This window comes from Ixodes scapularis, unplaced genomic scaffold, assembly GCF_016920785.2.
Source record: "Ixodes scapularis isolate PalLabHiFi unplaced genomic scaffold, ASM1692078v2 PGA_scaffold0__279_contigs__length_252992795, whole genome shotgun sequence".
Classification (NCBI taxonomy): domain Eukaryota; kingdom Metazoa; phylum Arthropoda; class Arachnida; order Ixodida; family Ixodidae; genus Ixodes; species Ixodes scapularis.
In genome coordinates this window covers 27,546,887-27,559,851 of record NW_024609835.1, presented here as the reverse complement: position 1 = coordinate 27,559,851, position 12,965 = coordinate 27,546,887, and the positions used below count along the sequence as shown (strand labels likewise).

General features: G+C 42.4%; 1 protein-coding gene across 3 annotated transcripts in view; it reads left to right on the top strand.

Annotated features, from left to right (window-relative positions):
- The window catches only part of LOC8027898 (glycerol kinase), a 45,068-nt gene that overhangs the window by 13,786 nt on the left and 18,317 nt on the right, over positions 1-12,965 (top strand). For all 3 annotated transcript variants that reach the window (XM_029976499.3, XM_029976500.3, XM_040503625.1), the window contains exons 5-13: positions 24-101; positions 753-832; positions 1,556-1,693; positions 2,209-2,318; positions 3,431-3,533; positions 4,432-4,499; positions 5,705-5,747; positions 8,080-8,160; positions 12,087-12,165. In XM_029976499.3, coding sequence (XP_029832359.2) covers positions 24-101; positions 753-832; positions 1,556-1,693; positions 2,209-2,318; positions 3,431-3,533; positions 4,432-4,499; positions 5,705-5,747; positions 8,080-8,160; positions 12,087-12,165 — 780 coding nt within the window. The remainder of the gene's footprint in view (positions 1-23; positions 102-752; positions 833-1,555; positions 1,694-2,208; positions 2,319-3,430; positions 3,534-4,431; positions 4,500-5,704; positions 5,748-8,079; positions 8,161-12,086; positions 12,166-12,965) is intronic.

Below are 12,965 nucleotides of genomic sequence, written 5' to 3'. Positions count from 1 at the left end.
TCTCTCTCCCTTTATCTGTGTAGCGATTGGAGTTAGCAACCAGCGAGAGACTACCATAGTTTGGGACAAGGTCACTGGCAAACCTTTGCACAACGCAATTGGTAAGTCCCATTCACTCGAAGATGTGCATACCATCTTACAAAAACCTCACAAAATGAATGGTGCCTGCAAGGGGTACAAAAGAGGCGAAGCATTGACAAAAAAAAAAAAAGCGAACAGGGCGAAAGCTTGTCCTGTTCGCCTTTCTTTTTTGTCCCTGTCTATTGTTAGCGCTTTTAATTTTATAACTGCAAGTTGTTTCACTGTAGTTTTCATGACGGTTTCTGACTTGGTTCTGCAGCAGCTGTTCCAAACCTAATGTACAATTTCATGCACTGTGTATGGCTGTATAATATATATCTAAGGATGGTTACCTAGCATATGTTTTTAAAGTTTTTATGTTTCTAGAACTCTAAATAGATTAATTTTTTTTTCTAGCTTTGACTTTTATATATAGGAAACTAATTAGATACTATGGTGTTTAGATTCCTGGAAATGGTAAAAATTTCTTGTAGGGGCAATTTTATTAAATTTGGATTTACCATTGAGACTCTCCGAATGTTTACTTTTGTTTTGGCACATGTTGTTTGCTTTCTTAGTGTTCAAAACATTTTGCATGTCCTGCGTCCCGTATTCTCGCTAGCATCAACAAAATGATCTCGGTATGCAACCGGGAATAAAACGCTGCTTTTGTCTCTCTACCAACCATGTAGTGTGGTTGGACAACCGGACGACAGACACTGTGGAACACCTGCTCGACAAAATTCCAGGTCACGACAAAGAGTATCTGAAGGTGAGTGAGCAACAACTTGTGTTTCTACGACTTTGCATCTTCAGACATACTTTACCACATAACAGAATCAAAGGCCCGTCAAATATTAGGAAAAAGTTGTGACAAAGTTGAGAAACAGGAACAGATTTCTAATTTTAGAGCATAGCTCTTAGGCGCCCCTTTCCAGCTTGAGCGGCGTCGCTGTCGGCGTTGGCGTAATCGTGCATTCCATTATGGGACGTTTCCCATAATGATGTTACATGTGACGTCTTGAGGGTAAAATGTTACCACTAAATGTAGTGGGAAAATTTTACTCTCGTGACATCACACGTGACCCTCCCCTCCGTATCCTCCCCTCCTCCTCCTCAAGAGCTGCGCTCTAATTGGCATTCCAGGGAATTGTGAACGTCTCATTTTTTTCAGTAGCCAGATAGGTTGGAACTTATTTTTGTGGTGAAGCATTGCTTTGCAAAAATGTTAAAAGCAACTTTTTTTTTTTTTTTTTTTTATGAAGCTGCAGTTATTTGTTATTTCATTTTAGGGCCTTCCCAAGTTTTTTTTTTTTTTGAGGCACCTTGGGATAGCCTTCAACTCCTAGGAACCTAGCTTGAAAGAGCCAACTTTGAAAAAGAAATGTCAAAACCATTATGGTGCAAAGACAGTTCCGTATGTGTATTTTACTTTGTGTTCAATAGTGCTGCGACTTTGCTTCCTACATTGGTGAGATCTTATTTGTGCTTTCAGAAAAAGTGTGGGCTTCCCCTGAGCACATACTTCAGTGCTGTGAAGCTTGTGTGGCTTCTTGAAAACATTCCTGGCGTGAAACAAGCTGTAGAGGATGGGCGATGCATGTTTGGTACTGTGGATACCTGGATCTTATTTGTGAGTATTTATTTTCCAAGGTTGTGAACTCTAACCTGCAAAATATATTGCAGCATTGCTGGCATTTTTTTTCTTTACTTTTTGTATGATGTAACCTTAAAAAAAGTCGAAGCCTCTTTTTCTGTTTAAGCTCTGGGAGTCAAGATAATCCACAGAACACACAAAAATAGTGTGACAGTCTCACTAGAAGTGCCTAAAATTCGCAGACGTAACTTGCGTTTTCTTTTATTGTGGTTTTTAATTTAAACTGATGTGCAGAGTATAACCATGTTGAATAAACCTGAGACTGGAGCCTCTAGTCTCAGGTTTATTCAACATGGTTAACATTCACCAGCTCACCTGCACCCTTACTATATTATCTCTGCCAAGTTTCTCAGTTATCTAATGCTGTTTATGTTGACCCGGTTGCTGTGTCTTCGTCTATCAGTGAAATGTTAAAAGTTTTGTCTTGGCCGTCTGTGCTTTTAGCATGCTGACATTTGTGCCTGTGTGCCTACCACCTACAATTTTTTTAGAATTTGACTGGTGGGACCAAGGGTGGTGTGCACGTCACTGATGTCACCAATGCAAGTCGGACCATGCTCATGGACATAGAAACTCTAATGTGGGATGAGTACCTGTGCAAGTAAGCTACTCTTTGGCCAGGGCCTGTTGCACAAGCAGTGCATTCTGCCTGGCAGAAATCCCTTTTCTACTGTCCTTCTCCCCATTCCCTCTTACACTGTTCCCCAATTCTCCTCCAAGAATATTATAATTACACAAGCTTCATCATGCTGATAAAGACCAGGGAGTGCAGTATGTGTTGAGTGCAAACTACTACCTTGCAGAACCATGTCGCAGAAATTGTTGTCACGACTTGAGATAACATGACATAGTTGTGGGATTTCAATTTCCCCACTAAATTTAGCAGTAAAATTAACATTGTGTGACAATTTTCCCACTATATTTAGTGGGGAAATTGATGTGGCAGCTTTTTGTGACAGTGCTTTATGGCAGCCTTGTCATAGAATTTGACTGACCAAACACATTTGGTGTTAAAACAGGTATGGGAGCTGATCCCCACAAAAAGGAGGCAAGTTATTTCCACTCTGGAATAGAAAGGAGGAATAGAGGGGTAGCTTCCTTCTTTGTTGCTTGTCACTCTTCATAAGTTGCAGGCTCTCACAAGTGTGACGTGTGCTATGTTGCGCCCACATCCTATACCCCGTTCACCCTGAAGCTGAAACTAGAAGCTCCACCTCCAGCGCACTCTTTCTGCCCTTGCTAGCACATGTGTGAACGCGCAGGCATGCGCAACCAAAGCACTGCAGGAGCCAGTGAGCTTGTGCTGAAAGCAAACCTTCTAGTGGCAACTTAAGGGTGACCGGAGTAAAAGCACTCATCAGCAGGTCAATAGCTGCTATTTTTGGGCTGGTCTTAGGGGCAGAAGAATTTTGGATGCAGAAAATTACGGACTACTATGTACTTGCTGAGTAATGTACTGGAGAAATGGCAGAAAAGCATAGGAAGCTAATGACTGAGAAGTTAGTCAACTTGCCTCCACTTCGGTGATGGGCCGGATTCTTTTCGGAAAATGTTATGGCCAGCATGAGAATATGTATTTAAGTAGTACCAACTGTAATTAGCATAAAGAACAATGAATCATTGATGCTGACACTTTGTGGTGATTGTCTCACGACATTGAGGAGTCTGATTGTTGCAGTGAGGGAAATTTTCATGTTTGTCTCTTGTTTACAGCTTTTTCGGAGTGCCCATGTCTGTTCTTCCAAGCATACGTAGCTCATCTGAAATTTATGGTATGCTATGTGATGGACCACTTGCTGGTGTACCTATATCTGGAGTGAGTCTCACAAAATTTTTTCGTTTTTACATTTTTTCATTTGGAGCCACTGAGCTTGCTGAGAAAATCAAATTTCACACTTACTTACTTTCTACCTATGTGTTTAAGTGTGGGCACCATAACTGTCATCTTCAAAAAATGCAAATAGATTGTTCATACGAAATTAAACAGTAAGTAAGTGCAAGGGCAGTCATAACTCCCTGCCATTTAAGTTTGAGAAGATTTTTTATCACAAGCATGTGCTTAGCAAGGTTTGGCCGTGCTTTTTTAAAAACCTTTACTAATCAATTTCGTTAATTTCTGCACTATAGGCTATATAGGTGCAAAAGCTCATCTTAAATGATGATTCAATGTCCTCTCTTCAATCTACTTGCTTATGCTGCTAACTTCCGCTCTATCTCATTCAACCATGAACAAGAACTGATTGTGATGTTGAAAGTTAAGGAAGAAGCTATCGGAAACAATTAACTACACAAAAGAGGCTCGCAAAGGTATTTGATAATCTATGTTCTAATCAGAATGCTTTCCAAACAAAGCATTGTGGCTGCTTTCTCGCCTAGTCTGCAGTATGTAGTATTGGTGAGCACTCGTGAGTGTGAACATTTATCACGACGGTAGATGGGGCATTAGAGGCTGCGACATATCAATGTTCATACAGACACGGAGTCTTTGCTCCATTGGTCTGTATATCTTAAAAAAAAAAAAAAAAAGATTTGATCAAAAATTTTATTGCAAAAAAAAAAAAATGAAGGAAGTTTTTTTTTTATTTACTGTTTTGTTTCGATATAGTATTTGCTAAGTTTGCCTCGAACTTTGAAGTCAAGCAAAAAATTTATGTACTGCTAACTGATGATGACGATTTTTATTAAAATGATGTGCAATGCAATTGTTATTTCAGTGTCTCGGGGACCAGAGTGCAGCCCTGGTTGGTCAGCTGTGCTTCAACATTGGCCAGGCCAAGTGCACGTAAGCAACATCCGTTTCCTTCGCAGAGTCTGCTGCTGCGTGCAGGGTAACTCGAGGTTAAAACCCTTTTCTGAGAAATGTTAAAAGGTAACAATGAAAATAGTAGCTGTATAATCATGATAGAATGGGAACGGCAGGGATGCATTTGAGCGTGAGCGCCGGCGTTACACATTTTGGCACGTTTGTGCAGCATGTACAATGCAGTAAAGACAAAAGCTGCCTTTGTCTCCCCTGCACTCGTCAAATGCGTTAGAACGTGAAATGCCGGTATGCTGCATTTGGCTTTCGCTTTCAAACGCATTCGAGTCTGGTGAAGACAAAACAGCTAGCTTTCCATGTACTATAGGGGAAAAATGAAATGCGAACAGAGGAGCGCGTGGCTCGCGGTACAGGCTGCGCCACCTGGAAGTGAGCCTAGGTGCGAGGGTGCGTGGCCTACTCCGATGTGTTCACGCCCCTCGCTCAGCGCTCCCCAAGCTTCGGCAGTGCGCCTCTTAGTGCGCTGAAAGCTATCACCGCTATCTTTGCTGGCTCAGCGCGTGCGGTGTGAAGAAGCTCGCCGCATGCGCCGAGCGAGCAAAGATAGTGGTGATAGCTTTCAGCACACTGAGAGGCGCACTGCCGAAGCTTGGGGAGCGCAGAGCGAAGGGCGTGAACACATCGGAGTAGGCCACGCACCCTCGCCCCTAGGCTCACTTCCAGGTGGCGCAGCCTGTACCGCGAGCCACGTGCTCCTCTGTTCGCATTTCATTTTTCCCCGATAGTACCCACCGATCATTCCGACGTTCTGGCACACCCGCATGCTCTCGTCTCCTCCTCTCCCTCAGTTTCTGCCAGCATTGGTTGACTGAAGTTAGAACTTCACTCCCTCCACACCCTAAATACAGAGGTATCGAGTTTGTTTTTTGGCATTCCTAAATGGTCTCTCCATTTTGTTTTTGGTACAAGCTCTGTACGATGCAGTTTCGAAAGGGAAGGTTTCAAACTATAACTGCCGCATTTATCTTGCCCTGCGAGTGCCCAAAGGGCCCTCCAGGAGGTACAAACAGGCTTCCTTACTAGAGTCAGTAGGACCCTTGTGCCTGAATTAGTATAGTAATACTTTCTAAATTTTCGTTAACTAACTGTTGTGTGGCCCTTTGATATTTGTAGCCCCCAGCATCCATACTTCATCATTGATGCCATTTGGACACTTCTGTTTCTAGGTATGGGACTGGCTGCTTCCTTTTATATAATACTGGACTCGAGGTGAGTGCTGCATTTATTCTCATCGCTGTCACTTTTGCTGCTTCCCTCTAAATTATTTCCCGTGTTGAATTTTGCCTAGTAATTCTGCCTCAATTTTTTTTGTGACTGCCTTGCCTAAAGTGTTTCCATTAAGCTTTTGTGTCCCATGTGCACACTTGCCAAGTCTTCCTTATTACCCGGGAGAGTCCTCAATTTTGACCATTTCGTATGGTTGTACGATTGACAAAAAATCACCCCCGAAAACGCAAATTAACCTTGCCCCCCCTCCTCGCACTTACCGTAAAATCCTGTAAGGGTACCCCCCCCTAGAGATCACCCATCCCGTTTCTTTTGGCTACATATCTGTAACATAAAAATTCCGAAACATTGCCCACCCCCCGATTCCCATTGGACGTCAAGCAATGTTCGACGTGAATCTCGCATCAACGGCGCGATCGGCGGTACCGGTGTGCCTGAGAAGCGAGTTCATAGCGGGTTCCCGCGTTTTTGTCTGCAATCTGCACGTGATATCGGCTCGCGTAACACGCGGGTTGTTCCTGCGTGTATATTGCATCGTGAAATGCGAATCTGCTTGCTGCGTTCGCGATTTGCGGTATCGGCTCCCGAATTCGTAGCGGATTCCCGTGTTTTTGTCTGCGATTTTTAGCTGTTAGTAACACACGTGAGTTGCCTGCGTGTATATTGCATCGTGAAATGCGATTTTGTTGCATCCGCGATCTGCGGTATTTGTTTCCGCGAGTTTGTAGCGTATTCCCATGTTTTTTGTCCGTCATCTGCGCACGCGATATCGGTTTCCGTCACAGGCAGATGTAGTGTGTTCCCGCGTCTTTATTGCACCATGCAACTTAAATCTGCTGCGTCCGCGATCTGCGGTATCCGTTCCCGTAAGATGCGAGTTCTCGGCGGGATTCCGCAAGTCCTTCGCACCGTGAAGCGCGAATCTGCAGCGTTGGCCACTTGCGGCATCCTTTCCTGTCACACAGGAGTTTGTAGCGAATTTCTGCGTGTTTATCGCATCGTGAAACGCGGATTTGCCGTGTCCGCATCTGCGGTATCGGTTCTGCGTAACGTGGTTTGTAGCGGGTGCCCCGGCGCTTATCGTTAATTTTTTATTAAGTTTTGCTGTGGCATCCCCAAAGATAGCTTACCTCATGTTTTTCACCATTTATCTCTTCATTTTGGGTGGGCGTCCTTACGGGATTTTACGGTAAACACAGAGTTTTTGCCATCGCGACAGACGGCAACAATGATAGTGAGGCCCAATTGTATCTCACAAGCATGAGCGGTGGGTCGCAGCAGTTAGGTCGTAGCAGCTCTAACTAGCGTACATACAAAGGCACATTAGCTTTAACAACTTAGACCGCTTGTGGTTACCATCTGTTCCTATGTCTCCCATTATTTATTTTTCTCTTGGTCCGCGAGCAAGAAACAAATAGAGCCACACTGCGCCAACACTGACCGCGTCATATTTTTAATAGCAGTCGGATGTGCTTTTTGACCGGCAAATTTATGAATACACACTAAAAGTTACAACATTTGGATGCATATTTACAAAGTGCAGTGGTGAAAAAGAAAATGTGGAACTTACCTTCTGTTTCGAAACTCCACGTGCGACTGAGCCGGTCGTGTCAGTGCGTGGGCTCCGGAGCACAGGAGGAGATCTACATCATGGCGTCGACGCGCAGCTGTTTATCAGTGTTGCTAAGGTGCTCGAGCCGGTAGTTTCGGTTTCGCCGTCCTGCCGGAACGAAACTTAAATGCACATATCTACAAAACTATACACACTACCGAAAACAAATTATATCTCGTGATTCAGGGTCTTTGACTTCGACTAAACAGATCATAACCCAAAAATCTTAAAAATGGAGTGGAGTTTCCATTTAAAATAAACTTAAGAAGGGGATGAGTGGAAACCTGGGAGCAACCTTCTCGAGTTCAGCTGGGTTTTCATTCAAGCATAGTGCAATAGGGAAAAGCTTGGAGAAACTATTCAATATTTGATTAAATAATATTTGGCCAAAACCACTATTCACTTTGAATTCATCCCCAATTCAAAATCCACTATTCACACATGCCTAACATTATGTGAACATTTGTGGTGGTGGGAACTTGGGAGATTTGTGCTTGAAGTAGGCCAAACAGGGAACATATTTCCCTTTGTCATTAGCATTATAAATTGTTCTTGGTTTTTCTTCCCGTCTTCTCTTTTCCATGGTGATAATTCTTTATACTATATGTCATTATGGCATAATGGTGTCAGTTTCGAATTACACTACGGAAAGGCCCTCGGTTTCTTTTTCATATTCGCAGCATCAATGCACTTTTTTTCCAGATTGTGCAATCGAACCATGGCCTTCTGACCACAGTTGCATACAAGCTGGGACCAAACCGTCCTGTGCAGTATGCATTAGAGGTGTGTGACTTTGTTCCCATCTGTGCAGTTTTTGTTCTTCACATGTTCCCAGATGTTTGATAGCCTTGTACGGTTGCATTTCTTGAAGTATGTTTTGAGATTCTGTTTAGTATAAGACACTGAATAATGGCGTATGAAAGGAAAAGGTCACCTATCAGTCAACTGCCATAAGTATACAGAAGAAGCCCTAACTTTTATTGCCCACATTTAATAGTACCTGATTCTAATTCCTTTGGTGCTGCCTTTGGCTTAGTTTGAAAATACATAATCCCACTGAAATTAAAGAATGATACAAGCTGCCAGTAAAGTAGTATGCTCTATACCAGAACTCAATCAGTGCCTTTTGCAAAGTTTGCGGACTAAAAGTATTGCTCGAGAGAAAGCATCAGTGGTTGACATGTTCTCACATTTACACCTGATTAAGTTAGTCTGAATGTGACTAACAAGCTAAATTCTTCTATCAGCTATAAAACATTAAAGTAGTCGGGTTAACACCAGCGCGGAAATGTGCCAATAAGAGTTCAAGAACATTACCACTATGATAGTAACTTGAGACTTTAGTTAATAACTAGGGGTGTGCGAATATTGAAATTTTCGAATACGAATCAAATACAAATAAGACAAAAAACAGGCTTCGAATATTGAATCGAATATGTGTCTAGTAATAAAATATTGCAAAACAAGAAGTAGCAGCAGGTTTTATGGCCTTTTTAAAATATATCAGTGCAACTGCATTTTACTGGGCTGCAGCAGGCTTAAGATACTTCTAGTAATGGACTCATTACAAATTATAGTGTAGGAAAATTAAGTGCTCAACGTGTTCAGAAAGTAAGCGCTCCCTACGTGCCGTGACAACATTTCCGCCAGTAGAAAGACCCTTTCACTCGGGAAACCTACAAAATTTCACTAAAGTTCGAAGAATGTATAAATGGATGGTAATGGCTATACCCTTTGTAACGAGCGGCAGCTCGCGCCACCTAGCCTAACATTTCGTCATCCCTTTTTTTTTTCTTTTTTTTTTAATTTTTATGAATTTTGTTATAACAGACCCCCCTCTCTTTTAAATTGAATTTATTGCTTATTTTTATCTATATATTTTTTTTTTATCCTTCCCTAGATCTCTTCCACCAATCTTCCAATCTCCTCTTAGTTACCGCAATTCTTTCCTTATCCATTCGTCCATCCATGTCCGGAAAACACAGTGCCCCCTCCAAATCTGTAGTCATCCCCCCAAGAGGGTGGGACGAAGCCCCGTGCACCTTATAATTACATGTTCTACAGTTTCCCTTTAGCGGTTGCATACGTCGCACAGGGTGTCTATTTCCTGGAATTTAGCCCTATACGTTGTCGTTTGTAGCACCCCCGTTCTAGCTTCAAACAACAAAGAGCTCCCCACTGAATTATCATACAGCTGTTCCTTCTTTATTTCTTGTTTTTGTGCCCTATATATAGTTAAAGCTGATTTCCCTTGCATTCTCTCTTCCCACAATTTCCTCTCTGTTTCCTTAACTCCCTTTTCTGCTGATAGGCTCTGATCGGCTCCATCTCGTTGAATGTATTTAAATCTCAGCTTGCGGGTTCGGTTTGTCCACTTAGTGTTTAGACTTTTCATGTATAGATACTTGTATAGTTTTGCTACCCACCATGTATCCTCAATTTCAGCTCAATTTCGACTTATGGACAGTGTTGCCTGGCTGCCACGGGAATATTTTGAATTTTGGGAAACCGATAATTTAAAAAGTAGTTTATTTTTTATTTTATAAAATGGTTACCAATGTTTGCACCATATAAAAGCGAAAATATGCACTTTTAACGCTTTCATTAGTTATTAATGCAGGGGTGGAACGGCTGCGCCATTTGCGCCATTTTGCGCCAGACGCATGTGTCTGCGCCATCCTGCGCCATGTTGCAGAAACTGCGCCACAGCCAATACCTCGCGCCATTATGCGCCAAATCACAAAACGTGCGCCAAAAAACTCTTTATTTCGTCTTAGTTTCGGTTTCTATCGACTCGATTGGCAACAATGAGGGCGTTTAGCCTGGTCGGCCTTGCAATCCTTTGTTCTGTTTATTCTCCCTGTGTATCCCGAGTCGGAAGCGCGCGAAAAAAACTCGGATTCTAAGCGCTACACCACCTGCGACTGGATTGTTATTCTTCAACCATAAGCGGTTGGGCAAGTCGGCCGAGGTGAGGTCGAGTCGTTAAGCATCAGATTGCATGAGGCTCTGCGGCCCGGAATCCGGACGTCATCCAGTCGAAAACAAATGAGCAAAAGATTCCTTTTAGTACTTCATCCTTAGGAGTTGGAACCGCATTCTCGCAAGATAAATCGTGATTTGATAGGACTGAAACCCGGTCCGATCCGAAACCTTGCCGGCCAGCAGCTCTACTTATCTGCTCGGCGTACTTTAACCTTGCTCCTGCTTATCGCTTCAAATACGATAACTTCGTTAATCGTATCCTGCTGCTTCGATACCGAGTTGCACAATAGGATAAACTCGAAATTTGTTGCCCTGCTCCTCCGTCCCACTGCATGTCATTTGTTTACGCTCGTCACGTGGTTCGCACATGTAATTACTATGTCAATCACGTGTGGGTTGTGCGATAAGCAGTGCTGGTTTGCATCTTGAGCATCTGAAAGCCACTCAGAAAATATCAAGGACGCTATCTTCAGAAACATCAGGTACTAGCTTTTTGATTCTCATTAAGGCTCACAAAGTTTCAAGTTTTCGCATCTATTACACTGTTATTCCATCTGCCTGGGTCCCTAACCACTGATGTTCATCTCTGCTCCTAAGCAAAATTGAAATTGTTCCCGTGCTTGTCTAAGACACAAGCTGAAGTGCAATGCAAACTGATCTGAGCTGCTCCTAGCCTGCTCCAGAATGTAGTTTTAGCTGCTCCCAACCTGCTCTAAAACGGCTGTTTCCGCTGCTCCCGTGGCTGCTCCCAAGCACATTTCATGAGTTCCACCCCTGTTAATGTGAACCAGTGATGCCAATAAACTCAACAAATATTGCACTTTTCCTTTGCCAGGTGGAGTCAACTAGATTTTTTTAAATTTTCGTGCATGCACACAAAAGTCGAACTTCAGTCGAACCTTTGTCGAACATCACGTTGAAAGTTCAAAAAAGTTGAACTTGGTCGAACTCGAACCTGGGCAGGTTCACGACATCCCTAGTTTTGACTTGTGGGAGTGGCAGGAGTTGTTGTCAATGGCAATGCAATGTTCTGCTCGCACCTAGCTTTTTCTTTTTTTAATTTTTAAACATTCATGTTAGATAACACTAGAGATTTATTTTATAATTATATTTCGCTATCGAGGTTTATTTTATTGTATCAATTTATAGAATGCGCCATTACATCACATATTGCTATAAAAGTGCCACACAACAAAAGGCTTGGTGAAAAAGAAACTGAAACTGATCCTGTCTTGCTGCCATCGGACAGATAGAAACGGAGCAGACCAATAACGCACGCATCATACGCCTTTCTTAGTGATTAAACATATTCGTAAGGGAATGCGTGGCAGGCAGATTATTTGTTACTTGCTCGAATATTCACAGTTTGTGCGAATATTTATTGTTTTTCCCGAATATGCAATTTTCGAATCTAATATGTTTCCAATAAGGAAAATATTCGATTTGTATTTGGAATTTCGAATATTCGCACACCCCTATTAGTAACGTATGTTAATTCTTCACCAGCTGGCCTGCACACTTATTGTATCTTCAAGAATCTGTAATCATAAAACTTGTCCAGACAGTTGTGCAAGAAAGAGTGAGTCGGTCTTTACTCATCTCGAAAGGGTGATGAAGGAGAGACCAGAAGGAGCCTACAGTCTGAAGGAAAAGGGGGCCTAAAGCTCTGGGTGTTGTCACGTGTGTATTTGGCAAGACGTTTGAAATGAGGCCTCGGGGCGCAGGGCTCTGTTGCCATTGCGGGAGCTGCTGTTCGCTGGCTCAGGGACAATCTATCCATCATCAACAGCAGCTCGGAAGTTGGTATGTTTGCCACAGGCACCTTTTCTTTGGCTGTAAAATTTTGCTTTGAAACATGTCATTTTTTTGCAGACCTTCAATATCAGCTTGTTCTTGTTTACGTATTTGTTGTTGCATCTTGCAGGAATTTTTTATGAACAAGTGTCATGCTTGTTTGTTTTTATAACTGCCATTGCTAGTCAGTGTTGTACACATTCCTCAAAAAAAGGAACAAAAGCTCGTTCCTCGTTCCTTCTGATTTTTGGAACGCGTTCCCTTTACAAGTTCCATTTGTGAAAAAGGAACTTGTTCCCGTTACAGTTTGATAAAGGGAACGTACCGTTACATATACGTTACATTTGTATTTTGACGATTACCATATTCAATTGGATCAAACAGAGTTTTTTTATGTTTTTTAATTTATCCCATCAAATGGCAGCATACTAGTTTGAATGCCGTGATGGAAGGACCGGAGAAGAAGACAAGCGGAAGCAAGGTTTCAGTTCTTGATACATTCACGTTTAAAAATCTTAGCTTTGGGCCGTATTCATCTTTGTGGCGGGCAATTTAGACGAGCCAAATGTACTGTTGCACACGTGTTTTACAAAAATCTTACTTGTTTCAATCTAACAAAGTTTCGTGTTCGAACTTAACAACACTTGCTACTCTATGTTTCTGTCCGCAAGACGAGCAAGTTTAGAAAAGAGTAGGGTTTTTGGAAGGCCAGTCTTTAAAGCTGCCAGTCCTTCGTGAACGTTAGAATTCGTTGTTCTGTTTTAAGGTGGGGGACAAGGGGAGAATGAATAAAGGTTAATTTTTGTGTA